This window comes from Calonectris borealis, chromosome 8 (assembly GCF_964195595.1).
Source record: "Calonectris borealis chromosome 8, bCalBor7.hap1.2, whole genome shotgun sequence".
NCBI classification, from domain to species: Eukaryota; Metazoa; Chordata; class Aves; order Procellariiformes; family Procellariidae; genus Calonectris; species Calonectris borealis.
Genome location: NC_134319.1, coordinates 32,121,411 through 32,147,936, shown reverse-complemented (window position 1 = coordinate 32,147,936; position 26,526 = coordinate 32,121,411). Strand labels below are relative to the sequence as shown.

General features: G+C 42.3%; 1 protein-coding gene across 1 annotated transcript in view; it reads left to right on the top strand.

Annotated features, from left to right (window-relative positions):
- Positions 1-253: 253 nt before the first annotated feature.
- SOAT1 (sterol O-acyltransferase 1) overlaps positions 254-26,526 on the top strand; it is a 30,085-nt gene continuing 3,812 nt past the window's right edge. The window contains exons 1-14 of the mRNA XM_075156857.1: positions 254-356; positions 3,755-3,888; positions 12,004-12,062; positions 17,639-17,787; positions 17,882-17,941; positions 18,378-18,485; positions 20,218-20,500; positions 21,584-21,662; positions 22,366-22,447; positions 23,152-23,197; positions 24,345-24,474; positions 24,880-24,977; positions 25,480-25,578; positions 26,077-26,212. Coding sequence (XP_075012958.1) covers positions 3,765-3,888; positions 12,004-12,062; positions 17,639-17,787; positions 17,882-17,941; positions 18,378-18,485; positions 20,218-20,500; positions 21,584-21,662; positions 22,366-22,447; positions 23,152-23,197; positions 24,345-24,474; positions 24,880-24,977; positions 25,480-25,578; positions 26,077-26,212 — 1,453 coding nt within the window. The 5' untranslated portion in view covers positions 254-356; positions 3,755-3,764. The remainder of the gene's footprint in view (positions 357-3,754; positions 3,889-12,003; positions 12,063-17,638; positions 17,788-17,881; positions 17,942-18,377; positions 18,486-20,217; positions 20,501-21,583; positions 21,663-22,365; positions 22,448-23,151; positions 23,198-24,344; positions 24,475-24,879; positions 24,978-25,479; positions 25,579-26,076; positions 26,213-26,526) is intronic.

Here is a 26,526-nt window from a genome sequence, read left to right as displayed (position 1 = left end):
CGGCCCCAACCCGCCGCGCCGCCTGACAGGAAAGCCGGGGGGGCGGAGCGGGGAAAAGGCGGGAAACTGGAGGGGGGGGGGGAGCACTGGGGGTCGAAGGGGGGGCGCGCGCGCCCCACGTGCGCTTCACGTGCCGCCTCCCACCCCGCTTCCCGCCACCCCCGCACCGCGCGCCCCCGTCCCCTACCCCCGCGGAACGCCTCCCAGCCAATGGGCGGCGGCGCCGCTCCCCCCTCCCTCTGCGCGGTGACGTGCGCGAGCCCTGGGAAGGGGCCCTGGCGCGCGGGCGCGCGGCGGAGGCGGGAAGCGGCTGAGGAAGGCAGCGCGCGCGGAGGCAGCGGCTCGGCCGCCCTGAGGTGACGCTCCCGCGGGGTGAGGGCGGCCGTGCCCTCGGCCCCCGCCCGGCCCGCTCTGCGGAGCGGGTCCGCTCCGTCCCGCCGCTGCCGCCAGCGGCTTTAGGCCCGGCCCGCTCCCAGCGGCACCGGCGTTCCCCCGGCGCCTTGCCGCTGAGGGGGGGAGGCTGCGCGCGGAGCCCTTTCGCAGGGCCGTGCGGCGCCGGGAAGGGGGGCAGCGCTCCGCAGGCCTCCGGCCGCCCTCAGGGCTGGGGCTTGGGGGGGAGGGTCTCGTTGCTGGCAGCGGGCACCACCGCTTAACACTTCGGCGCTTGTTTCCAGAGAGTTAGTGGAGAAGGGAGCTGGCTTTATGGTCTCGGGTGTGCTCGGAGCCTCGGCAGTGCTTTAAGCTGCTTCCATTGTTAGCTGCAGGTTTTGGTCTTTTTTTTTTTTTTTTTCCCCCTCCTTCTCCTTCCTGCTGAGTGTTTTGCGCGTTGCGGTTGTACTGTGGAATGACCTTAACTTTGTTTGGGTACCTGCCTAGTTCGTGAAGAGCTCTGCTGATACCGAGGGTGTAGCACGCCGGGTCTGCTAGTTAACGTTATGCCCAAGGGCCAAAGGAAGACCTTGGAGATCTGAAAGGTGTTTGCCATAAGGTTATTATTTAGCATAAGCGGTATTGGAAGTAGATGATGTGCCCTCACTGTGCTACCAAGCCTTTTGAAATGCAAAGATGTACTTCCTATAGGGTGTTGCTTTTCTCCTAAGGCATGCTTATAATTACCAGTGTTTCGAAAGGGAAGATGGAGAAACTCAAGGTTTCCGAGACCTTTTACGAGTATCATAATGCAGTCATGCCTTTAAAATCAGGGAGTTTCTGCTGGGAAATCTGATGTGGGACGCATTTGTGGTTCTAGATCTCCTGCAAGTGCTCAGAGTGGGGTGAACGGAGTGACTGTTTACTAATTGTGAGGAGTGATTACCTTTTGTGAAGGGGGTGGTGAACATTTTGGAGTTATCCTGGCATTGTGTTGTGATTGATTTAGTTCTAGCGGAGATTAGAGGGAAGGTTTGATGCCTTCTTTACGCACTGATGTGCTGATAGTTGCTTAGGTACTGTACTGTTACACCTCTTGTCCTGTGGAAACTAGACTAGGAAAATGTTTGTTTTCATAGATTTCCCCTAGCACAGTTCTTGCTTCGTGTAAAAAAGGCTTTGTTGTGATCACTTAGCCTATCTGAATTGAGTAACTCTTTACGTTAATGGCTTTAAATTTTTTTTTTCCTCCCACACATGATTTTTCCTTCCCCCATCCTGCAACTCTTTCACTCCTTTCTGTTAGCCTTTCAGTCAGATACTCTAACCACTCTGCACTGGAGAGGAACCAATGCCTTCTTCACTTCTGGAAGAAGTTGAAAAGGGTACTGAGAAAATAATTAAACTTGTGGTCCTCTGTTAGGTCTGGAAAACCTGCACCTCTAAGGGCAGATGTGGCTCAGAGGAACAGCTTAACTTGGATCAGAAGGCAATGGAGAGGCTTGCTGGTGGCCCAGGGAGTAACTTGTTAGTGCATGAATTCATATGGCAGCTTGATTTTCCCCCTCCATTGCTCTGTAGACCCTGTTGTGTGATCAGAGTGTTCCATTCTTATCCTTTGGCAGGGTTTTGAGCATCTCTCTTGTGTAAGAGCAGAAAGATTGAAATGTTTGCCTGTCCAGGATCTCCACCTGATTGTAAGCCCCAGGTGGGCAAAATGTTCCTTTGCTCTCATGCTCTCATCATGTGGCAGTGTCTGTACTGGGAACTTTGTGGGAAGGCTGGGAGACGAAAAGGGTAATGTCTTCATGACGGTGACTGATTCGTGTTTAAAGGTGAGAGGGGTATTCAGGAGGGTTGCAGCAGTAACTGTGCACAGAGCTGGTAGAAGTGGGTATGTCCTGCTAGCGACCTTTCTGTGCCAGTGAGCACGGTTACTGTAGGAAGATTTGCTGTATTCTTGCCTGGTTCTTTCTGTTCTTCATGTAAATGCTTTTTACGTTATGTAAATTATGATAGTGTGAGCTCTCAGATGTTGTACAAAGCCAGCTGGGAAGTTTATCATTTCTATTGTCTTTGTTTTATAGCTTGTAGGCCTGGCTGTGATCTCTTGAAATAGAGGGAGCTAAGAGAGGCAGTGCTGCAAGAAGTGGTGTTGACTGAATCAGTGATTTGTTGTTTGGTGTTGCAAAAGGGTTTTTTTTCTCCTGTATGCTGTGATGCCTGAAAGGAGAATGGGAGACTGTTCTACTGGAGGGACAAATACAGGAAGCTGAGTCCTGAAAACACCTGATCATAAGTCTTATTTCCCCTTTGCAGAAGTGCCAGCCTCAGAATTCTGAGGAAATCCATCCTTAAATAATTATGTTCTGCCTCCTTAGCTTTTCTACAAGTACATGAATTTTCCTTGCCTGTCTCTAACAGCTCAACTGTGCTGGTGCACGTATTCTGTTCACTAGCAACAAAACACATGTCTGTTTAAGAGTTTGTGCCAAAGTAAAAAGAATATATCAAAAAGGAAAAGCGTTAGTTTGAAAATGTGGTTACATTCGTGCCTGTATGATTTACTGGAAGTCCGGTTCTGAAAATTGTCCCTGGTTGTAGCTACATCTCTGAGAACTTCTTGAGCTGAATTTTGTGGAGAGTGTGCTGGAACGTCACCTCGTGGCCAAATTAGAATCCCCTTCCCCTCTTTTTATTGAGAATTTTCTGTTTCCAGCCTAGCTGTGGAGCTTCAGGTGTTCCCTACTAGCAGCTCTGTCCCCAGCAGTGACCTTTGTAATTGAATCTGGCGTAGTTCAAACCTGGTTCTCTCTTCCTGTTTTTCCGTGGTTTGCAATGCAACCGTTGTCTGGCCAAGCAGAGTACAAGGATCTATTGAGGAAGCTGCTCTTCCAGTAAGCACTGAAAACTTGAGAGGAAGGGGCTTGGCTCAGGCAAAATAACGTGGGTGATTCTGCAAAGCAAACCTGCCAGATCGCTCGGAAGACAAATTTTGCTGTCCGACTGGCTATTGGAAAGCATTTTCAAGGGCTTTTTGGCCTTTTAAAGATTTCACAAAGGCCTAAGTAATTTTAAATACTTAGAAGGTCTGTAGGGAAAGGAGGGAGCTGTGGGGAGATATTTTGGTAGTGGGGGGGGGAACTTGCTTGGTTGGTTACTTTGTTCCTTTACTGTCTGTAGTAAGGGAGAGGAAGCGTGATCCACAGTAAATGACTAATACAAGCGTGTGCTTCATTTCCCCTACCCTTGCTCTGAATTCATAATGGAGGGAAGAAAGTCTAACTTTAGTGTAAAGAAGGCTATGTAAATTTATTCTTGAACAATGTAAAGAGTAAATGAGTTTCTTTTGTCATTAATTATGTGCTATCCTTTTCTGGTCTAGCTAGGCAACAATGGCAGGGGAAGACTGTGTAAGAAAACGCCAGTCTGGCTCCACCACAATGTGCAAGACCCCTGAGAATGAAGAAACGCAGAAGAGGCCTGAGGGCGAGAGATCATTTCAAAACTCAAGCAATGGTGAGACTCTTTCACTTAGTTGCATCTCTGGCATGTGATCTCCTCTAAGGTGTCCTTTCTAGCTCATGGCTCTTGCCTCTTTGCTCTTTCATTTCAGTTTTTCTGCTCATAGAAGGGCTGCCAATGTGGAGCTCCCTGTGTACCAGCTGCACTACTTCAGCAGATTTAGGTTGTTTGGAGTGCTCTCCAGCAGAACTTTCCCTCAGGGGCTGTGTACTGCAGTGCTTACAGGGATCTAGAGTAAAGGAAGTGATTAACTGTCACAGGAGAAATGTGTGTGATGAAGAGGAGAGGCTTTAATGCTGTAAATGGTGCAAATGCATCTTGACAACAATTTTGAGTAATGCTGGCAAATGCTTTTTCTGGAAACTTTATCTTGCTTCCTTTACAAGCTTTAAGTATGTGGCTTCCTCAAGACTGAACAAAATGGTCTTTAACATACCAGGCTAAGCTGGTGTATCCATCCTGACAGACAGGTGGAGGTAGGATGCCATAAAGAATGATTCTCTGCTTCTGTGGGGCTCTCTTAATGTCAGAACAGCTCCCTTCTATCCAGTCTCAACCTTGGCTGCTCAACCAAGGTGTAATAGAACAATAAACAGTTGGGTTTGTATTCATTTATATTGTGGTCACCTTAAAAGTAATGTAGCTTATAGCTGGCTTTGTGGAAGGGTCAGTGCCACATATGTCCTGTCCCGTGGTTTTGCCTGTGGACACTGTGACTGTCTCAGACTCCTGGGTTACGCTGTACCACATTCTAGCCCAGTGATAAGGAGGTTAGTGATGAAATTGCAGCTTGTTTCCTTTCTCTTTGGGAGACTGAATAAGTAAAAAGCTAAACTAGTTTATCGCAATGTGCCATGTGAGCATAAGGTCCAAAACCCTGGTGCCAGTGACTCAAGGAGATAATTCTTACTGGTATGCTTCTGAATATTGTCACTATTTCATAGTACTTCTTTCAACTGAAATGGGAGTTGGAGCAAATTTAAGTTTAGGATAAGTCAGATTTCTTCTTGCAAAAAACACGTTGTAGAGAAAGCCATCCCACAAACTATTTAGATAATTGGGATTTTAAGCTGTTGGTGGTACCATCGTTTTAATCGAATCAAGTGGGACTGCTCCATTAATGCTGTTTTTAGAAAATTGCAAGGAGTTGATGGCTACTGGAAAACAGTTCTGATGGGTTTTGAAGCAGAATTCTACCTTCCTATCTATGGAAACACCTTAGCTGTTATGCATGAATTTGAGTTCTTGCAAGCTTATGGGTAAAGAATAAATACAGCTGTGATAATTAGCACATGATAGGTGGGTGTGCCTGTCTTTAAAAGCCTTTCATTTTAATACCTCTGAGACGTGGCATAATGTCACTGCGGGTGAGATACTGTGGGTGCGTAACAAGTAAACATTCTGGGGTAGATCTCTTGTAAGTGTACTGAGCTTTCATGCGTATACATGTACCTGGTGGGTTGCCTTAGAACAATGCAGTGTCTTTTAATACAGTACAAACTGCAGCGAAGGCCAGCAAGGACAGCTGGGAGGAGTCCTGGTTAGTTAAGATTAGGTGCCTCTTGCCTTCCAGGGTTGCTGCCAGTTCAGCAGAAGTGTCACAAAGACTTAAGCGTTACCAGTTTTTGCAGACTCTTTGCTCAGCACAGTGATGGGCACAACAGGAATGCCACAGGGAGGTGGGAGGTACGAGTCTGATGCCTGACCACATTATAGGCCTGGGAGGAAGGTGCATCCCTCTGGTCAGGAATCCCTCTGTACGGTGGGGTTAGGTCAGCATCTCTGTGGCACAAAGGTTGAAGCTTTACAAAGTTGAAGTGTTCACATGTTCCAGGTAGTGGCCCCTTCATGTAGTCCAGTATGCTTGCGTAAGTAGGTAGGGCTTTCTGTGAAAGAGTTTCTCAAAAGGAGTAGGCATAGATTTTTTTCTGGCTTTCTTTTGCCCTAGCCGTTCACTTCCGAGTAGCTATTTCTAAGCTGATGTGTACAAAGGCAGCATGAGGCTAATGATCTGCTGTCTGGCAACATCCTCTTTATACTGTAGCGTCTTAACACTAGGTGTTGTGTAGAGTTTTAAACAAGATGCAATTTATTGCAGTCGAGGGATTCTAATCAGGTCAAGACAGTATCTTGTATGCAAGTAAATATGTAGTGTCTTTGTAGCAATTATTTCTGTAGAAAAACTAAATCGCTAATGTGATTTCCCAGCCTTGATCCTCTGTGATTAGCAAACACAATCTGCTTTTTAACTTAAGAGTTAATGTGTCAAGGGCCAATTGACTTGTTTCCAGAAGCGTGTGAACTTTCTACAGAAATGTCTAGGCCATTAATCCTTTCTTTATTAAAACTTAAATGCATTGGCTGATCTGAACTTGCTTTGAGGAATAATTTTAACCCATATATTGGCTTTAGAGGTATGTCTTTAACGGTCTGACTCTTCCATTTGCATAGTTTAGGTTTTTTTTTTCTTGCTTCATCAATGCTGCTGAAAACTGTCTCATTGCTTGCTGAGTTCTAAGACTGGTTTGTACTGAGGTACCCCCAAATTTATAGTTGGGTGGAAATATTCGTAGCTTTGAGATTGCCAGAAGAATTCTTCTGTGCCTTGATGTGTTTCTGTCTTGTTATCATTCAGCCTGTAAGTTCACTTTGACAGAGTAGCTGAACTTCAGTCTCGCATATCACTTCTCCTCCTTGAACTGGCTCCAGTGTCATAATTAAACAACTAACTTGGTCCTTGGCATAGAGTCAACAGGTGATCTAGGCAGCAATAATCCCCTGTCAAAAGCCGGGCTTCCTTAATAGGATTAGTCTTACATGTTTTCAGCAGGAGATATATAAATAAATATAAAACCCTTCTGCTTAATGGGATATTGATATCAGGCAGTACCAGTTGCAGGAAAACTTACCTGGAATGAGCATAATAGAAACTGGATGGGCAGATCTTAAAAGGTTAGAGAGGACATGGCTCTTAAGCGTGTATCTGAGTGCCTCTAAAACGCTAAGATTAGACCATGCAAAACAGTAAACGGATGGTTGTGGAGTCTGCCCTTGTTTCATCAGAAATCAGGAAAGGATTAGAAGTGCCTCCAGAGACTGATCTGCAAACAAGCTGTGTGGCATATCTTTGTTTGCTGTGAGTAAGCCTGTTTGGTAATGCTGATCTTAGAAAGGGGTTGTTATCTTCCAGTGAAGAGGTTACTATTGATCATTCTCAGTGCAAAAGTTCACAACGCTGCATGAATTGTGTGTGCCTAGTGATAGATGTAGGAGGAGGAAGCTTTAAAACAGGGAGCAATTTGGAAAGCTTTAGGGTTTGCTGTCTGACTCACAGCAATATGTGTTTGTTGTATCAACAGGCTCTTTCTTACGGATTAATGAATTTTGGGATTAAGCTGCTTGAATTGAGTTTCTTGGATGTGTTTCAAGGAGATGGATCAAACAGAGCTGTCTTGTCTGAGACTAGGTGGATTCTGGTAATTGTAGGCGCCCTCATGTTTTGCAACCCGTGGGTTTGGTGAAGGCTGAGCAGTTTCTTGTGAAGAGCCTGTGGACGTGCTGGCATGACACAGAGAATGCTGGTGTTTCGTCTTGCTAGCGAAGTGGCTGTTTGGGTCCCATATCCCTGTAGAAATGACTTTTAAACTGAATTCTTTGCCCAACTGCAGCGCAGTGACCTATGGCCCGTGTGTTCTTTAAGCAGACCAACTGAGCTCTTGGAGCAATCTAGTTACAACTTGCCTCTATCTGCTGAGTGGCCAAATAAATTATCATAAGTCAGAATAAGGCTTATTAGCATCAAATTATTGACATATATTATATTGTACCAGATATGGAAGGCTTCCTGTCTTTACAGTAGCCTTGCAGTAGGTTGGCTTTAACATTGCTCTCCTTCAGATATCATCTTCAGTGTTTCTAAAGATGGAGCCTTTGAATCCAGGTATCCAACAGTAACAGGAAATCCTTCTGCCTGTGTTGCTTTAACCTCTTGAGTGGTAAGTTGTCTAATCGAGAAATAATGAAGATTAATATTTTTAAACTCTTAGGGAAGGGCGATACTGGGTACGGTTTGTATCTGATTTTCCATGAAGATCCTGAAGCTAAACAGATCCTGACATAATTAGGGGAAAATGTTTCTGAACTGAGTGGTGTGCTTGGTTGTTCTGAGAAGTGTCTTTTTTTGAAATACGTGTGGCAATAAACTGAAGTTTATTTGTGTGCTTTTCCTAGCTCTTCTGCAAAGAGGCATTTTTGTCTTGAATGCCTTGCAGAAATTTAGATAGCAGGAGTTCCCCTGGGTTGTTTTAACTACTCAATAATAAACTTATTGCCACAATGCAGGAAGAGTTTGAGTGGCAATGGCTCAGAGTGCTGGGCTGCAGGCAGCTTCTGTGGCTGGTGAAGTCACTACAGGCTGGAACTGTAACGCTGCACATAAGCCACAGCTTTACTCAAATTACTTATTCCCACTTGTGCCTTTGGTGGTAATTGCAGACTGTAGCGGTTAAATAAAATGAATGCTTTTTAACACAGTTAATTTTTGAGAGCTTGCTTAGTAGAGTGCTGGCTAGTGTCTTCGTAGAAGCTGGGTTTGTTGGATCCCAAGCTGCAACAGTAACAGATCATATGAATGGGACGCTTCTCCAGTCATCTCAAATGTCACTTGTCTGCAACATGTACAAGAGTACGTTGAAAAAGGGACAATGAGATCCTTTAAGAAAGGTAGTTTGTAAATCTTTTGTGAAACTTAAGTTGGTCAAGTTTTCAACAATAAAAAGCTTTCTCAATCTTCAGGTGATCTTTTATTAGCCTGGTTTCCTATGGAAACAAAACTTAATTTAAATTGCTCATTTTTTTTTTTCTTCTGACTTTTGAACCTGCTTTGAGTTTGGGCTGTGCAAAGGTATCACATCCTACAAGGATCAGTTTCTACAAGCCCAAGACAAGCAGTTAGCTAGGCAAAGATCTTATCAACGTCTTTGAGAAGGGAACACAAGTCCCATTGAGTTAAAACTTCTCCCTATGAGCAAAGTTCTTTGAAAGCAAATCCTGCTTCAGTCTCCTGTGAAATTTGCTACTGTTTCATACTAGCCTTCAAAGAAGATTTTCTTCCTTAAAATGTATTTCCCATTTTCTTAAGGCGTATCCCATCTTGTTTTAAATGCTAAGATGTGCTTGCTCGTATTGTGCAGCCTTGAGTTCATTTTTGTAGTGATGTTGCAGTCCCAAAGCGATACAGCGGGATCCAGTCTTCATTTTCAGTGTCAAAGGAAAATGAAGATTTACTTTTCAGCAGTGTACAATTCCTTGTAGACTCAAAATCATGTGATGATCCTCTTCTCGAATGACCTCACAGAACATAAGTAGCAGCTTGCACAACAGAAGATGAGTGATTCAAGAAGATGATGAGTTTATGTGTTCTCTGGTATCTGCCTTGTGATGCAGCTTGAGTTTATGGGGCTATGCAATGCAGCAGAATGAGTTGTTTTGGGGTGGGTTTTCTTCTACAGGAAACTCGTTCTGGAAAAGGAGCAACAAGCTTACAGGTGGCTTTACTTTGTTATATGAGAGGCATATACTAAAGACATGGACATCTTGATTTTAAAGCCTTTTAGAAGATGCTGTGTTTCTAGGCTAGCCTGTGCATACACACTGGTGTGTGGGTGAATAAAGTGATGGGAGGGGCACTGCATACAATTTAGCAATTACAGCATCAGCAGGTCAGAGACTGGCCTCGTTTCCTATACAACCTTTAAAGCTGTACATTAGGTATCTGTAAAACTATATCCATCTTTAAGGCCTTGTAAGTCAAAAAGGGGGTTTTATTTCCCAAGTGAGCCACTCCTGGGTAGTTATAATAATTGAGACTTCGAATGCAAGATCTGACAGGAAATACATGGTCAAAGCAGCGGTTATTTATTTTTAGCTTAGCTTACAAAGGAAATAGAGCAATCCCTTAAGTCTCTTGTGTCCTGTCCTCTTTGGCCATGTTGGACAGCTTCAAACTTTATAGAGTCTTGAAGACTGGCAACTGGATGAGAGACACAAATTCTTACCTTTCTGCAGGAAAGATTAGTTGTGCTTTGAGCTCAACAGCTCTGGTCTGTTTTCTAGCGAGTAAGCACAAGGTGGTTCTTAGCATAGTAGTAATGGGGGGAGGGGGCTATTAATACAATTGTGGAGTGGCGCAGTGAGGGAGTAGAGCCATTGAGATGATGTGAAGGGGATACAGTTCTGCTTGTGGAACAACTTGGGGTTGTTTTTTTTTTTAATTTATTAGCAGGGAGAGAGGGGGACTCCATTTGAGACCAATGAAGTGCATGAGCTGAGTGGGACAAAGGACTCTTGTGGTGTCTTACACTCTGCTCTCGAATCGTTTTCCAAACTGCTGCTGTTTGGCAAGTGTAACAGCATGATGAACTTAAATGCTGATGTAATTTTCTTTGTCTTGGAGGTGAGATGCTTAGCAACCAGGAATTCTATTTTTGTGAAAATGGATCTTTGCGTACAGCCAAAAATTCATGGTATTAAGCAGTTTCCTTGTTTGTTTTTGCATTACAAGGCTGCTAAGTAATAGGCTGTTGTTGCTAGTCTATTCGTAAGTCTATAGCTTGTGTAGCAGTTTTTATAGACAAAAAAAAGATCTTCCTGCTTGATTGGGGTGGAGGGAAATTAATGCTGACAACTGAGCATAGCTTCATTAAAGATAAAGTCTCTTGTTTCATGTAGCTCTTCTCCAGTATTGGAACTGGAGTCATCTCTGAAGCACGTCGGTTTAAACTTCTTATAACTGGTTGCTCATAAGAGCATCACAGAAGCACTTGCTTCTATTAAAACAACACACTGTGCATTTTGTGTGTGTAGGCTGTGCACATACGAGGAGGATGAGACAAGGAGGCTGTATTATGGGCTGTGATATTGCTGTGAACCTGTTGTCTTGTCATGCAGCAGCACAACATTGGCAACTCTACTGGAAATGTTAGCTCGTGCTTCACTGGAACATTACTACAGAATCAATTCAGTATCCTCTATTTCTCAAAGTGGTAGTGTTGCCTTAAAAACCGAACGTGAAAGTTGTAATGCTAGCTATATGTTACTGTGTAAGGTACTGGTGTAGCTATAATTGCCAAAGGACGTGCACAAGGCAAGCTTTGTTGCTATCTTTTCACCCTGACTAGTATTTTAGGGGGGTGGATATGGCTGCTTTAATCTTGCCTTTCCTTCATGTGCAAGACTCTCTGTTTTAAGTAACTTTATCTTCTGTGTTGCCGTTCTTATTGGAGAAGTGAAACACCACCTGCCTTGCCAGCACTCTACAACCATTGCAGACAAACCTTGTCTTAAAACTCAACTAATCTGAAACGTCGGATTTGTGTATGTGTATAGTTCTTTATGCAAACGAAAGGTGATATTTGAGGCTTTACATATTAGCCAATGGTATTAGTAATGATAAAAGTCAGATGAGGTTCATGGCATGGTTAGACCTGACTGTTTGCTTAAGCAATGAAACATATTGAGGAATATAGTCAGACCGATATCTAGCACTTCTGGGGAATGAAAGGAGTGGGAGTAGTCAGATTTGAACACAGGATAACCTTCCAACTTGCCCTTTAGCCTGTCTTCAGAGCTGGTTATGGTATTTTACAGATAGTCATGACTTGACTGCCTTGTCTATTGGCAATGAAGAGACCTCCAGACAACCTAATCTTACGTCTAGTTCACTGTGTGTAAGATAAAGCTCTGATAAAAGATCAGCACACTTGGATATGACCTTCTAAGGGTTGTTCTAATTGCTGTTTCAAGGCTGAATATGTTTAGGGACCTTGGGAAGATCTGCAGCGTTGCTGATGGAAAATAAAGCTTTCAAAAATCCAGCATGTTATCAGCTGTTGACTGCCTTACAGTGCTGTGATCCTAAATGGCTGTTTAAAATGCTTGGTCATAGCTTATGAATTTCCTGCAGCTTAGTTTTGAACTTACTGGGACCTTGTTAGAAGTCAGAAGCGCTAATGAAAAATCAGTGACTGTATGTTTTGCTTTCTGTGTTTTCAGACATGCAGCTCACATCACTGAAAATGCAAATGTTAAATATTTGCTTTCCTTCCTTAGGCCGGGTTGATGTTGACCGTGTGATAACAAGGAAAATGCAGCTAATAGCAGAAGCTGAGGTAAATATGCTCTAATGCTTGCTTGTGGGGAGGAGCGGGATAATTGACTCTGAATGTCTTTTGGAGAGTCACTAGTCCTGGAACACAAATACCCCTCTTCAGTCACGGCTTGAGTGCAGTGACTTTTATACAGCCGTCTTTCTCTCCTCCTCCTCCTCTCTTCTGACTTTGCACAAGAGAGCTAGTATTATCAAATGCAGTTCTGTCTTACTTGACCCCAATAGGCTGAAGTCCGAAGATAAGAATGAACTTTGAGGCCTGTAAATAAAATGGAACTTCCCTCACCCCTAACTCTTGGCAGTGTGATTATTAGCTAGTCTGCTTGCATATTTAGTCTTTAAAATGCTCTGTGTCCTGTTATCCATTGAGTAAAGGGCAGCGTGTAGCCTGTATCCCACAGCTTCTGTTGCCCTGTGGCTGCCCACTCTTTTTGTCAGTGAGCAATATCCTCAAAGAAAATAGCACTGGGATTTCTAACATCATCTGCGTCTGTGAGCTGCCATTGTCTTAGCTTATGTTAAAGTGATTTATGCCCAAATTAAATGACATTAGCTAACAATGAACTGCACCCTCCTTGTTAACCATTGTTTTGTAGCATGTATGTTCTTCAGGGCAAATCGTCCTGCACTCTTGCTTCATTTTATTGCAGAGAATTCCATGGTAAAGATGAAGTAATCTAATTGTGCCATCCTTATGTGAATGTTAGGGAGTGGCTACTTATAAGACAGAGAAAATATCTTGCACCTTTCAGATGTTTTCCTGTTTTAAAGTTGTTTTTTCACCTCTGTAGGTGGTGTGTATTTTATAACAGATATAACTAAAGCGTATTTAAATGTCTTCTGCAAAGGGTGTACTGCTTTTGTGCTGAAACTCCGAAAATTCAGCATCTTAGAGGCATAGTCAGCTCTGAATTTTATTTCATACGTTGTCTTCTCTGAATGATTCTTACTGAGGATGTGATAGAGCAAGCCTCGTATCTCTTCTCTGCAGACAAAACAGCCACTACAAATCACTATGTTGGCAACAGATGCTTGCATGAGAAAGCTTTGACTGTTAAGCACATGTAGCTTCATAAGTTCCAGGGAACACTAGTTGCTTGCAAGGGGACAATTTGATTTTGGATTTCTTTCTTCAGGAATGTCTCTTGTTTCTAAATTTTTTTCTGGCCACCAGCTTTGAGACATGCTAGTTTGTAGCCAAAGTTATTTCTTACCTGCAAAGAGAATTGAAGAAAACCAGCAGTGGCACTTTAATTACTGAAGTTTCTCGCAAAACATCGGGAGTTCAGGTTTTAAACCCTGAGTTAGGCAGCTTGCAAATTTGTTTAACGTGCCTCAAAGGTACAATAATAGCTATGAGGCTAAGTAAAAACCTCCATATACTGCAAAATTCCTGAGAATTCCTGGAGTGCATGGCCCTTTTGTTGTGTGAACCACTGAACAAAGGCTTGGATTGCAGTTTGTTTTTTAGGTGATAGGTATCTCAAATCTTGACTTCTGAAAAGTGCTGGTCACTGACAACTCCCACTGATTTAAATGGGATGTTAGGTGCTAGGTGTTATTCATGCATAGGATGCCTCCATGCATCTGCAGTCCAGTCTGAAAATCTAGTCCTTTTTTCACCCTAAACTGAGTTGAGAATGGTGTGTTCTGTCACTTGGTCAGGGCTGGATGTTGTCATGTTTCAGTGACTGAAATTACTAAATCTATTAGAATCTATTAAATCTAAAATGCTAGGGAACTTTTGCAACTTTCTTTTTATAAGTAAGCTACAGAGTTACTTCCTTCAACTTTCTCTGACTTCTCATCAGTTATTGGCCAGCTTCTGCTTTTTATGGCATAGCATTCCTTTCACACTTGCTCCCCTTTTTGGTTTTGTAATGATCTCATTCTTTTGTTTAAAACTTAATGGTGACAGCTGAGTGGATCTGCCAAATTCCTTGTCTGAGACTTCAAGCATACTTTAGGAAACTCTCGATTAAGTGCTCTCCATTGGGGGAAGCTACAACGAGGCCGTCTGTGTATCTGTGCCCCGTCATAGTGAAGGCTGGTGGGAGGTGCGTTCTCCTAAGCTTCATTTCTTTGGTGACTGAGTGGAATGCACTTGGCTTATTGAGCACTAACAGTTACTCTGGCAATTGCTCAAGTAGATTGCTCTTTGAGTGGCAGTAGGAATAGTTGATACTATAGCACGATATGTTATGCAGTTTTGTTGTACAGAATTACAATTACTATAGGGTCTATGCTCTGGTTGTATCTTATTTAATCTAATGAGAACTCATGCCCTGCTCTCCCAATCCAAACACGTGCATATGTTGATATCAGCCCTGGAAGGTTGTATCAGGAGGAGGCAATCTCAGCAGAGTGCTAACTAAAGGGAAGAGGTAGTTTAAGGAAATTTCTGTTAAACTCTTGCTGAGAGGAAATTAGGCTGAAAAAAGGGCAGAGACATAAAAAAAAAAAAAAAAGACAGGGTTTTGGTAGGAATGAATAGTGCTTTGTTTGGCATGGAAATTTGAGTGCTCCAAGAGGAGCAGGAATTCCTATTTGACTTTTTTGATAGGGATATGTGCGTGCATGCTGTAAAAGCAGGCTATGCCAGAGAGCACCAGTGTCTTCTGTTACAGGTTGTAGTTCCAAAGTACTCCTTTTCTTTTCCTCCTGTTTTTAAAGGAACAAGTCCACATCTCTTGCAGAGACAATCCTCTTCTCTGCCTCCCAGAAAAGCAATATCTAAGAGCAGCCAGCTCCTACGAGCTTCTGTTTCATTAACCACTGGTGAAGCTTGTTTATTCTATACTGGCAGTTGCCAAATAGGGGAAAAATGTTTTTCTTAAGTTAACTATTAATCTGCTCCTTCTCCTACTGCAGCTTCCGTTTCAAGAGATCTCTCTGGGTCTGACCACTATGAAACAGGAAGAATGTACAGTTCTGATGCATCTTGACTTCAGGGTCTTCTGGGTTTATGTGGTCTCATTTCAGATTTTCTTGTGTTTCCTGCCAGAGAGTTAAACTTGCTTACTTGGCTGTGTCACGTTAGACAACAGCGTTTTGTAAGAATACATCATCTATTAATACATTTTGTTAGCCTAAAAGTTTTGCTTCTGGAGAGAGCTTTTTAGCCTAGTTTTTTGGGTGATCTACTTTACAAAATCAATCCAAGCGTGCTTGGAAAATGAAGGATATATCATGGACGACAAGTGTCCATCAGTGGAAACAGGCTCCTTAAAACACAGCTGTGAAAGAGGTCTGTGTAAGAGGCAAACATATCACTGCTGCAGCTTAAAGCTAACAGATCCTGTTTAAGTTATCTGGCTTTTCCTTCTTTTCTTAGACCTTGTGCCTGTTCCTTCTTAGCAAAAACAATGCTGCTCCAGCTTTCTTTAGCCTAATAGTTAGGCACTGAAACAAACACCTATTGACAAATGAGCTCAAGTGTCACAAATGCCTTTTTGAGGAAGTATCGTTTTTGTGCACAACTTCCAGGCTCTTTCTTTCCCGCCTTGAAAATGGATTTCTTGGTTTTGTTACTTTTCAGCCTTGAAGATTAGAAAGTACATAGCAGTCAGGAATTCTGAAGGTGATCAGGGAAGCAGCTGATCAGTAGGAAGACTAGATGAAATAATATGTAGTTATCATGTAGGAAGGCTTGGACCTTGAATCTGGAGGCAAACTTGAAAAATCCCAGACAAAAGCATGGTCAGACAAATGTTGCTAGTAGACACTTAAATAAAAAAAACAAAACACAGATTGCAATTAGATTTGAAGTAATTTTTCTTGAAACTTGCCTATCTCCAGTGCTGAAGATGATGGCTGTCTGGCAGAACATTCTCGAAAGGCTTATGGTTCAGGAACTCAGAGGGGTTGGCTTTCAGCCATGCTTCATCACTAGGCTCAAGTATTGGGAAAACCGTTTGGTGTCTGAGGACTTGACATTAAGGAACTGAATTCTCAGAAGTCAAAAATCACTGTCTTCTGAAGTGCCAGAGATCTTAGGATCTTTAGATTCCCAAAGTTCTCACTGAAATACAGTGAACGCATGTTGCCTTTGTCCTTCCTTGAGGAAAGTCATTTTGCCTGCTTTTTTTCTAGTCATAAGAATAACACTTACGCCACCGTGCAAATCTCAGGATCCTTTCTGCATATAAAGAGTGAGAGAATTTGCACCACAGCAAAGAGCCACCCAGAGCTCAGTATAGCACTTTCTGCAGAAATAAGTAACTTTGAAGATTTTATTATTCGGTTTCTTCTAAATGCATCTAGTTTTAAAAATGCCTGGGGTGTGGGAGATCAGGTCTTTGAAAGTTCATGTTATGAGACTAAATAGCAGATCCAACTATACTGCAGACAGGAAAATACAGGAATGAATTACATGTGCTAGTCTTCAGGCAAGACAAAAGGGATATGAAAACATCTTAGCATTTTACAATCTGCCTTTTGAAGATGAATTATAGTCCTTGTCTGGATAACTTATTATTGGGAGGGTTAAGTAATGTTTTCCCTTCTAGAAAAGAAACTCTTTATGAGGTGAAGCAAGCAGTCTTTGACCAGGGTGGCCTATGTTTTATCCACAGCTGATTATCTCCTTTTTTTGCACTGTATCAGTGCATTTTTCCAAAAAGATGGTAGAGAGAGGGATACTCATCGATGGTTTTTCATGCACCCATAGAAATCAAGGTCTCTAGTAAACCAGATGCTTCAGAGGTTGCCTTTGCCTAATAAAATAAGAGAAGAAAAATATGAGTAGGCTAAAAATGGTGCAACTTTGTCACAACTGGCTGTAATAGAGAAGACAACCTGTATAAAGCTGTCTGAAGAAAAGGGAGCATAGAAGATTCAGCTGGGGTATTTGATCCCCTGAATTCTTGAACTTCATTCTTGTTGCCTACCAGTTTTGTTTCTCTGACTGCTCAGTCATAATGCTTAGCAATGTTACCCTGGTTTGTTGCTTTAGTGAAAATTTTCTGTGTATTCTGTAATTTCAGTGGTACATGAAAGTTTTCATCCAAACAGTGGTAGCAGTGGAAGGGTAAATTAGGTCCTTCTTCCTGCACTCACATTGAGATCACTTCTGCGTTAATGCATGAGAACATCAATGGTGATTGCTTAGCCACAAGCATGAAAAGGTCCATTTTTCCCTCAGTAACACTAGATGGGCTAAAAAGTAAATCTTCTTGTACTTGTTTTGTATGCTCAGGATGTAACTCTGGTTAAAACTGAGAAATGTTTTCTGGGGCTCATGTATTAAGTTTAGCTCAACCTTCTTGGCACAATAAAATATGTGAAATACCTGCCACTCCAGACGTATATGAAGATCAGTATGTTTACTTTGCTCCTTCGTGTTGCATCTGATAGAGAAGATAAACATTATTCAAAGTCCTCTGGCCTGAGGTGTGTGAACAGGCCAGGATAAGCCCCTGATCCTGTCCAAGTTGGCTCCAACTGTTGGCAGATGGTACAGGAATGTTTTCTTGATGCCTTGTTCTGTCCGGCTCTGGGATAAAAAGCAATATAAATATTTTATGAAAATGTATTCAGAGAGTTAAACAATTTTCTGCTCTGTTTTCACTCTATCAGCAATTGAAGCCAGCTTTCATGAAGGAAGTGGACAGTCATTTCACAGAGTTTGTGAACAGTTTGGTAGCAAAATCAGTACTCCTGGACTCCTCATCTTCAGCCTCCCTCTTCCCAGCTTCCTGCTCAGAGAAGGAACTGCACAAAGCCAAGTAAGTCAGTTTTAAGCTGTCCCTATAACAAGGTTATGTTTCCTGGAAGCCTTGTTTCCTTTCTTGTCTCAAATGTTCTCCTCTTTGTTTGCAGGACCTTGAGGGCCCCTCCAGAACATGGGAAGATCTTTACTGCCAGAAGGTCCCTCTTGGAGTGAGTAACTTAGCTTCACATTTTCCATTAAATTGACTGAAAATACCCTTGATAGCAAACTAACTAGCCTTTGCTTTGAGGTACTCTCCCCATGACCAGCTGCGGTCTTATGTTCAAACCCCAGTGGACTAATCTGTTTAAGCTTCTCTGTTTCTCTCTAAAACATCTCTACTACAGCTTGCAGGCTTCCTGAATGTAAACCTTACTTACAGTCTTCTCAGTACCACTAAGATAATGGCTAATTATCCTTTGTCTGAGGATAAACCGAGGAAGTGTCTGTGTAGACTAGCACCTAAATTGTGTGTTAACTTCAGTCTCTTGAATTGGGATGGCAGTGATGTCATCTTACCTTACTGTGAAACACTTTGAAAGCTAACATACCGGAGGTGTGACGTGCTATGTGAACGGCCTGATGGCATTTGAATCTCTCCCTTAGTGAGCTGTTCGAAGTGAGTCACATCAGGACGATCTACCACATGTTCATCGCTCTTCTCATTGTCTTCATCCTCAGCACACTTCTAGTAGACTTCATTGATGAAGGAAGGTAAGAATGCTTTGGAAAGATAGGGACTAGGGCTGGGAAAGCTTGCTTCCAAAGCAGCAGAGGTACGTGGAACTGCAGAATGGTGCCGAAAGAAGGGGGAATCCTTTCTTGGGAGTTGTTGGAAGTGGGGTTTTCAGCTTGACGTACTTAAATACGTGCTGGAATTCCTGTTGAGGGGATATGGTCATTTCAAATCAGATAGCTAGATGTTAGGAAAATCCTACAGCTTGGTGTATTCCATGATAATTATGGCCAGTACAGTTTGGCTTAAAGTGCTTAGTTCATCACAAGGCTGACAAAAGGGAGGGGTCATCATTGAATGTGGACGGCTCTAGTTGAATATATTTAATAAAACAGGAGCTTTCAGCTGCTTGTGTTGCTTGAAGGAGGACTGTGTTTAGAAAAACTTTAAATACTTCAGCAGTCCTTCCTCTCTGGAACACTGTACTTGTGCTTAAATAAAAACAGAATTTTTTGTTTTTCCTGGGGAAAAAATCTCAAGGATATTGGCACAGCCTCTGTTAAGATTGTGCTTTGCAGGTAGCCGTTCTGAACAAGATTGTGAAAGACTGCTTTCCTCACACTTGCTTGTTGCTTTAAATAGTATCTTTTTGGCAAGCTGAATCCCAGGTACACAAGTAGGATTACTTGTTTATCTTGCTGATTATCTGATCTTCAGCGTGCAAAACTAGAGCTGTATCTTGATTATAATCATTGTCCCTCTTGTCTAGTATAAGAACAGGCTCGTGCACTATTGAATATTGTTTAGCTGATCCTAACTTAATATTGTATGGACATTGGGAGAGAATAGGTATTTAGCTCTAAAATCAACTAATAGGGCTGGATTCTCTTGACTACTTTTAAAAAAAAAAAAAAAAAGAAAAAAGAAAAAAAGAAATCATTGCTATGTTCTCAGGTAGATCTGATAATTTGGATCCAGTTTGCAACTGAGCCTCCACATGAGAACAAATAAATTGTGTTGGTGTACTCTGTACTACCTTCTCTGACCTTGTTTTAGAAGAGCTGCTGATGCATAGGAGTAAGCTCTGGTGACTTTTATAGCTAGTAAGGCTAAACATCCTTTTGTTTTGTCCTTATGTTTTAAGCTTGATTAATGAAATAAAGTACCTGGTCGCACCACGTGGACATATTTGGACTGATGATCTAATGACCCTAAGCTTTTTGGGTGACTTCCATGTGGAATGCCTGCAGTTTTCACAAAGCAGAATTAAATTAGGTTTGAGAGCTAGATGTTAAAATAGAAGTGGGGGAAAAGCCTCATTAGGTGTTAAACTCCTGGGAAGAACCGATTCTTAATGTAATATTGATGTCTTGGGAGCGTTCCCCAAAAGCTCTTTTGGACCCTGGTTCAGCAGTGGATCGTTTAGTCACATGCTTGTTCTTAGCAGGGGTGAGCTTGAGCGTTCTCTTAAAGCACATGCTGATCTTAAAGATGTGCTTAAGCCCTGTGGGATTTGAAGGTAAGCTGTGCCTGACAGCATCGATGGCACGAGTCCTTCATCTCTTATTTTCTGATGTGCTTGTGGGTGGTCACCGAAATCTGTCACAGACAGCCCTCTGTTTCTGAGCTGAAAATTGCCAGTCACTTCTATCTAGACTGTCAAACAATTGTGATCTGGAAGCTTTGCATTTTGTAGCCACTTAGTGGAGTAGAAGTATTTCTGATGAAACAATGGACACTGAATATTGTCTCTTTCCTTGTGCCTTCTAGGCTGGTCCTAGGATTTGATCTCTTGGTCTTTGTTTTTGGAAAGTTCCCAGTCGTCTTCTGTACTTGGCTGTGCATGTTCTGTGCCACAGTTACCGTTCCATACAACCTTTTCCTCTGGTGGGCCCAAGGCTACTGCAGTTCCTCCCATCGTGTACTCCGCTCTCTCTTCTATGGGATGTTGTTCACGCTCTTCCAAACAGCTGGGCTTGGATTTGGTCCAACCTATATTGCTGTATCGTATGCCCTGCCTCCGGCTTCCCGTTTTATTGTAATACTGGAACAGGTAGGTCCCTACCCAGTATCTTTGGATATATTGAATCTTGTTTTCAAAATGGAAAGGGTCCTTTTTCCTGAGGAGTAGTGTGTTGCTTTTATTCATTAAATTAAGCCAGGGCTGTGGATGGAGTTTGTCTTTGACTTGAAGACAGACTTACATGCAGCAAGTCTAATGAGAAAAAGTAGATAGTAAACTTCATTTTGACCTGGAAACCACTTGAGTTTTTTTACCCTGTACTTAAGATTTTACTGTGGGTTTTTTCTAAACATACTTCAAGGCTGAAATTCTATTTGTTTCTAGTTGTCTTGTGGATGCTAAATGCTTAGAACCAATTTTAAGAACCTGTTGTGCCATAGTTCACAAGGAAGCTGTAACATTCCTCTTTTTTTAAAAAAAAAAAAAGGCAAGTACATAGTCAACAAGTGGTTCCTGTTTCCCTTTCTGTTCCCAAGAAGCAACTGTCTTTGTCTTGTAGTCAGAACTTTATTGAAAGTAGAATTTTCTTTTCTGGGGGAAGGGGGGGAAGAGTGTAAGAGCGTGAAGGACTGGTCAGACCATCAGGTTAAAACAAGGATGGTCAGAGATGAGAGCGTAAGCGTGAAGAATTAACTTTGGACTAGCCCTCCCTTTGGTCCTTCAGGGACTATTTATGTGTGGCACCACCTTATTCCAATGGAGTGATAATTGCTGTAGAACACCTATAACTTCAAGGAGTCAGTTTCAAGACTTTGAAACGTACTGGCCTATTGAAATGGATAGGGGTTTTTTTGCTTCAATTTTAAGTTAATGTTAGTTGGTTAGTGACTTACTGGTGTGGTTCAGAGTCCTTGTGTATGCTGCAGTCCTGTGAGTGTAAATGAGATGTGTTTTGACTCTCCTGAGTCATGATTGTTACTGCATGTTTCACCTTGCAGTGTTTTAAATTCATGTCAGTTAAACAGGCTTGTGGGCAGAAGAAGCAGCCTTTTCCTTGTAAAAGGGGTAAATTGGAGAGAAACCAAGATATTGAAGGTGTCGCCTTAAAATGCTTGATCCAGTCTTTACTGTGAAGTTGAGAAAGTGACATCTGATATTCTCTCGGTCTTACAGGTTCGTCTTGTTATGAAGGCTCATTCATTTGTCCGGGAGAATGTACCCAGAGTCCTGTCCTCTGTAAAGGACAAGTCCAGTGAGTAACTTGCCCTACTTTTTTTTTGGCAGCAGTGCATAACCAGCTCTTGTTTTCCCTCCATTGCTTTGAGCTGGCCTCATGAATTGGAGAGATAGGATTTGAGTAGGTGACTTTAGAGAGGCAGGTGATAAGGCTCTAGGCTGGCCTTCTGCATCATAATTTCAGCCTGAACCTTTTCATTCAGTTTTAGGCAATGAGGTAGACTGTTGTTCAAGTCTAAGTCATCTCTGTGTCTTAAGTCTTGCTTCAACAGGACTCCTTATTTCTGCTTTTAGGAGGAAAAGTTGTGTAGAGGCTGTATGCCTCCCAGTTCAGTGCTCTAGTTGAAATGACAGCAATTGTAGAAGCACAGAAGCTCTTTTAGCAAGGCGTGCCAGAGCTGAACGTGAACCCACATGTTGATACAGGCCTTACAGCTTCATCTTCCCTAGGAGGAAAGGAAATGTGATATACAGAGTGCTGTGTGTTAGCACTGCACTACCTGTTAGTCATCCTCACGTGTTAACTATGCTTTGTGAGGGCAGTTCCATCTGATAGGCCTAGTTCGTTTTATTCTCTGCAAATTCCATACCTTCAGTTCCAGACTGACCTTTTTTGAGGTGATAAGGGTTGTACCCTTGTGAAAGGGTACTGGGGAAAACGAACTGTCAGTAAGCAGAAAGATTGCAGTGTGTTCTTTTTTTATCTCCCTCTCTTCCAGGCACAGTACCTATTCCCAGAATTTCTCAATACCTGTACTTCCTCTTTGCTCCCACCCTCATCTACAGAGACAACTATCCCAGGTAATGTGAGCAACACTAATAGAACATTAAGGAAGTCTAAAAACTGAAGCCAACATTAAGCATCTCTGGATGTGATCTATTCAATTTGTGAGTTAGAGCTTTCATAAATATGTGGTTAAGTCAGTAACCTGGCAAGAGCAGGTCATGGAACTCTAACGCTAATAGTATTTTGACTTTACAGTTCCGGTTTTATTTCTCTGGGAAGTGCGCTTGAAGTGGAACAAATGAAGAACTTGCTACTGAATATCTAGTGACACACGGTTCCTGCAGTAGGCCTGTGTGTTGTTTTATGTGGTGCTAATGAGCAGCCCTGTCTCCTGAGTTTGAGGAGGTAGGCTGAAGCCTTTAAAACCTGAGACCTCCCAAACTTTTCTCTACTTTGCTGGGTTGCGCTTTGACAGTGTCGAGTCAGCAGTCCTTTATGTGCATATTGGGCAGATTACTGCCTCCTACGTAATTGCGTAATGCTGCCCTCAAGATACTTTTCCATTTATGGAATTGCCATAGTTGTCCTGCTGTAGTTGAAAGTGAGGAACCAGCAATTTGGGCAGACATCTCTTGGATGTCAGGAGATTAAGAACTCTCGAATTCAAAACCCCGGGTTTTTTTTTCAGAGTATAGGTCAGTAAAGTCAATAACTGAGGGGAGGTTTTTGCTCCTTTGAGGTCCGATTTAGATACGATATTATGTGTTCTTTTTCCTAGGAATCCCACGATAAGATGGGGCTACGTAGCTACCAAGTTTGCACAGGTGAGTAGTGCAGCTTTCTGAAGAATGCACTTTCAGAAATCATCTGAACTGTGTTGCTAAACAGTTCTCCCTTTGGCATTAAATCATTGTTTACTTGGTGTGGGCTTACCGGAAAAGAATACTTTAGTGACTAAAAAAAGAAACAGTGATCTTGCTGCACTAATGGTTGTGTCAAATAAAAAAAAAAAAACAAAACCCTTGCTTAAACAAGCCTTTAGACTCCGTTCCATAAAAACAAAGGCTGCATGTGTGTGTGGGGAGCGCAATATCCGTGCTCTTGGCACTCTTTCTTTACACTGATGCTGTATTGTAATGCACTGGCACAGCTACCTGTCTGCAGATATTCAGACCAATTTTGAAATAATAAGGCCTGGAGTCCAAATCTTCGATGCTTATTTAAGCTCAAGGTTGACCTGATCTTTACATTTGTCGGGACGTGAGCTTCAATTACTTCTTGTGGATGCGATTCCAAGTAATGGCTTTGCGTGATTGAAACTTTTACTGTCACACAACGCATCCATGGTTTAAAAAGCAAAACAATAAAAAAAAAAAAAGAAAAAATGAAGCATGAAAAGGCCTTTGGCTGCTTGCTCTTTGACAAAAGAGGGTGACAAAGCACACACCTGGCTTACAGCAGTCAGAGTATTTAAAGCAGTGACTTGCATTTTGACCTCAACTTCCAGAATATGGGTTCATGAGTCGGAGAAGGCGTGAGGTGATTTGGCCTGTAAAAATCTCCTTTGGGATAATAGGAAAGTAAGCTTTGATATTAGATTTAACTACAGTAAGTATTTTTCAATTATTTCTGCCCTTGTCTTGGACCTAGATCACAGGGTATTTTCCTCTCTTACTTTGGCATTGGCGCAAGTCTTTTGTGTCATAACTTCTGAGTTGATAGGACTAGGAGAAACTTACAGATGCTGTTGTAGAAAAGACAAGTTGATTTTGCTCCTGGCTGTCAACGTGCTACAGAGATGGCTGTGGCTTTCGTTCTGCCTGGACCCTTAGGGAAGTTTATTAGCAGCAATGTAAGATAAAATTATTTTGACTTGTGTTGGCAGCTGCTGTTCCTCTCCTAGAGCTGTCCAGTGGTGATGTGTTAATTGTGCATTTCTCTTATGGACTCAGACTTTTTTTTTTGTTCCAGGTGCTTGGTTCGCTTTTCTATGCCTACTACATCTTTGTGAGACTCTGCATTCCTCAGTTTCGCAACAGTAGTCAAGAAACCTTTAATCTTCGAGGACTGGTCCTCTGCATCTTCAATTCCATTCTGCCAGGTAAGACCCGGATTCATGAGTGACTATGTCTATAGAAGAGGCGGAAGGGAGCGGAACTGCTTGGTATGAGATGCATTCATGACAGGCAAAGATCAGCAGAGGTCTTGTGGGCAGACTTCAGCATTATGGTGTTAAACTTTAGAGTCAACAGCACAAAATAAAAGCTTGAGTTTGAATTTAACTGTCTTCAAAGCCAAGTTCTAGGCTCTGTGGTAGCCTTGCTGTTGCGCTCTGGGGTAAGCATGACTTGTGTGGTGAGAAACTGAAATACTTTTAGTTTTTTTTATAGGTAGCACAAAGCTCCTCTGTCAGTGCCTATAAGAACAGTCTTGACTGCGTTACATGCTCTTGCTTATAGCTGAGAGAAAACACTACAAAACCGGTCTGAATCTACCTTGTTTCTAGGTGTACTGATTCTCTTCCTGGTTTTCTTTGCGTTCCTTCACTGTTGGCTCAACGCATTTGCCGAGATGCTGCGCTTTGCAGATAGGATGTTCTACAAGGTAAGAAGCAGGAGTTATAGTTTATAAAACAAGCTTTATAAAGCTTCTAAAATTCATTTCCCTAATGAAGAGGAAAGAGGAGGAAACTGAAGATTGTTTTACCAAACAAAGCATCCACAGGGTTTTGCTTGTTTTATGCTATTAGGGCTTAAGCTTGTTGCTGTGCTGTAGAACAGATCTGATTTCTACTTGGCAGTCTGAATTGTTTTTGAGGTAATATACCCTGCGCACAAACAGAACCAGCCACCGGGCCTACGCAATAGCTCTGTTAGCACTCGTTTTATTCTTTTATCATCTCCGCTGCTGCAGTTTGGGATAAAACCAAACTTTGATATACAGAGTAGAATGTTGGAAGTGCAATGGGAAGCATTATTTCATGGTGCAGCTTGTTATATTAGCTTGGTATTATCCTGATCAATATTTTTCAACTTGATATCCCAGAAAAGACCTGTAGAATGTTTTATGCTTAATTAGATATATAGTCTTTCAAATGTGCTTTCAGGACTGGTGGAATTCCACTTCCTATGCAAACTACTACCGAACCTGGAACGTGGTAGTACATGACTGGCTCTATTACTATGCCTACAGGGACTTCCTTTGGGTGAGTAACAAGCAGATGTATTCTTTTGTTTTGTAAATTAGATATTTAACTACTGGGCAAGACAGTACATTTGTCAAGATGCAGCATCACTGTCCATTGAGAAGCACAAAAATGTCTTGCCTCAGCTGTTGTGGGTAACCACTGTGCTTTATAGAGATCCATTGCTCATTGCCAAGTCCTTAATGTGTGCAAAATGTCGGTCTGAGACAGGAATGTAAGGATTGACTCAACAGTCTGAACTCATGTTGCACTATTTTGATGAGCTATGGTAGATACTTCATGAGTGGGCTCAACCTGAGTACTTACGCAGGAGACCAGAAAAGAAAGAAGAAAAACACCTAAAATCCAAGGTGCTCTGTAAAGCACTTGGCATTTCATGTATGCCTCTTGGTTGCAGGAGGGCCTTCTTAGCTCAGGTAAAAAAACCCAATGTTGAAACAACCAAACTGAAAACACAGCAGAATAGCTTATAATTCTTGGTATTCTTCTCTTTTCCAGTTTTTTGGTAAGAAGTTCAAAGCAGCAGCTATGCTATCTGTCTTCACGGTATCAGCTGCTGTGCACGAATACGTTCTGAGCATCTGCTTTGGCTACTTCTATCCAGTTCTCTTTTGCCTGTTTACGTGCTTTGGAGGTAAGCTCCCAGGAAAGAGTATGAGTGGGTTGTGGAGTTTGTGGCTTTTTTTTTTAAACAAGCATGCTTTACTCTTCTGATGCCGGTTATTCTTTAGGCAGTAGAACTGTTTCCTGTCCAAGAGTTGCCATTGTGGGTCCAAACTTTGTGAATGGGTTTTTGCAGCCGAGTAGCCCAGTAGCTATATGTATACACACACTGGGTTTGCAAGCTTGGGAGTCAGATGAGTAACGTATGGATGGGGAGGAAGAGAGCTATATATGATGTACTGCTGTTGATGTGACACTGTACATATTTTAATAGCACTGCTTCCT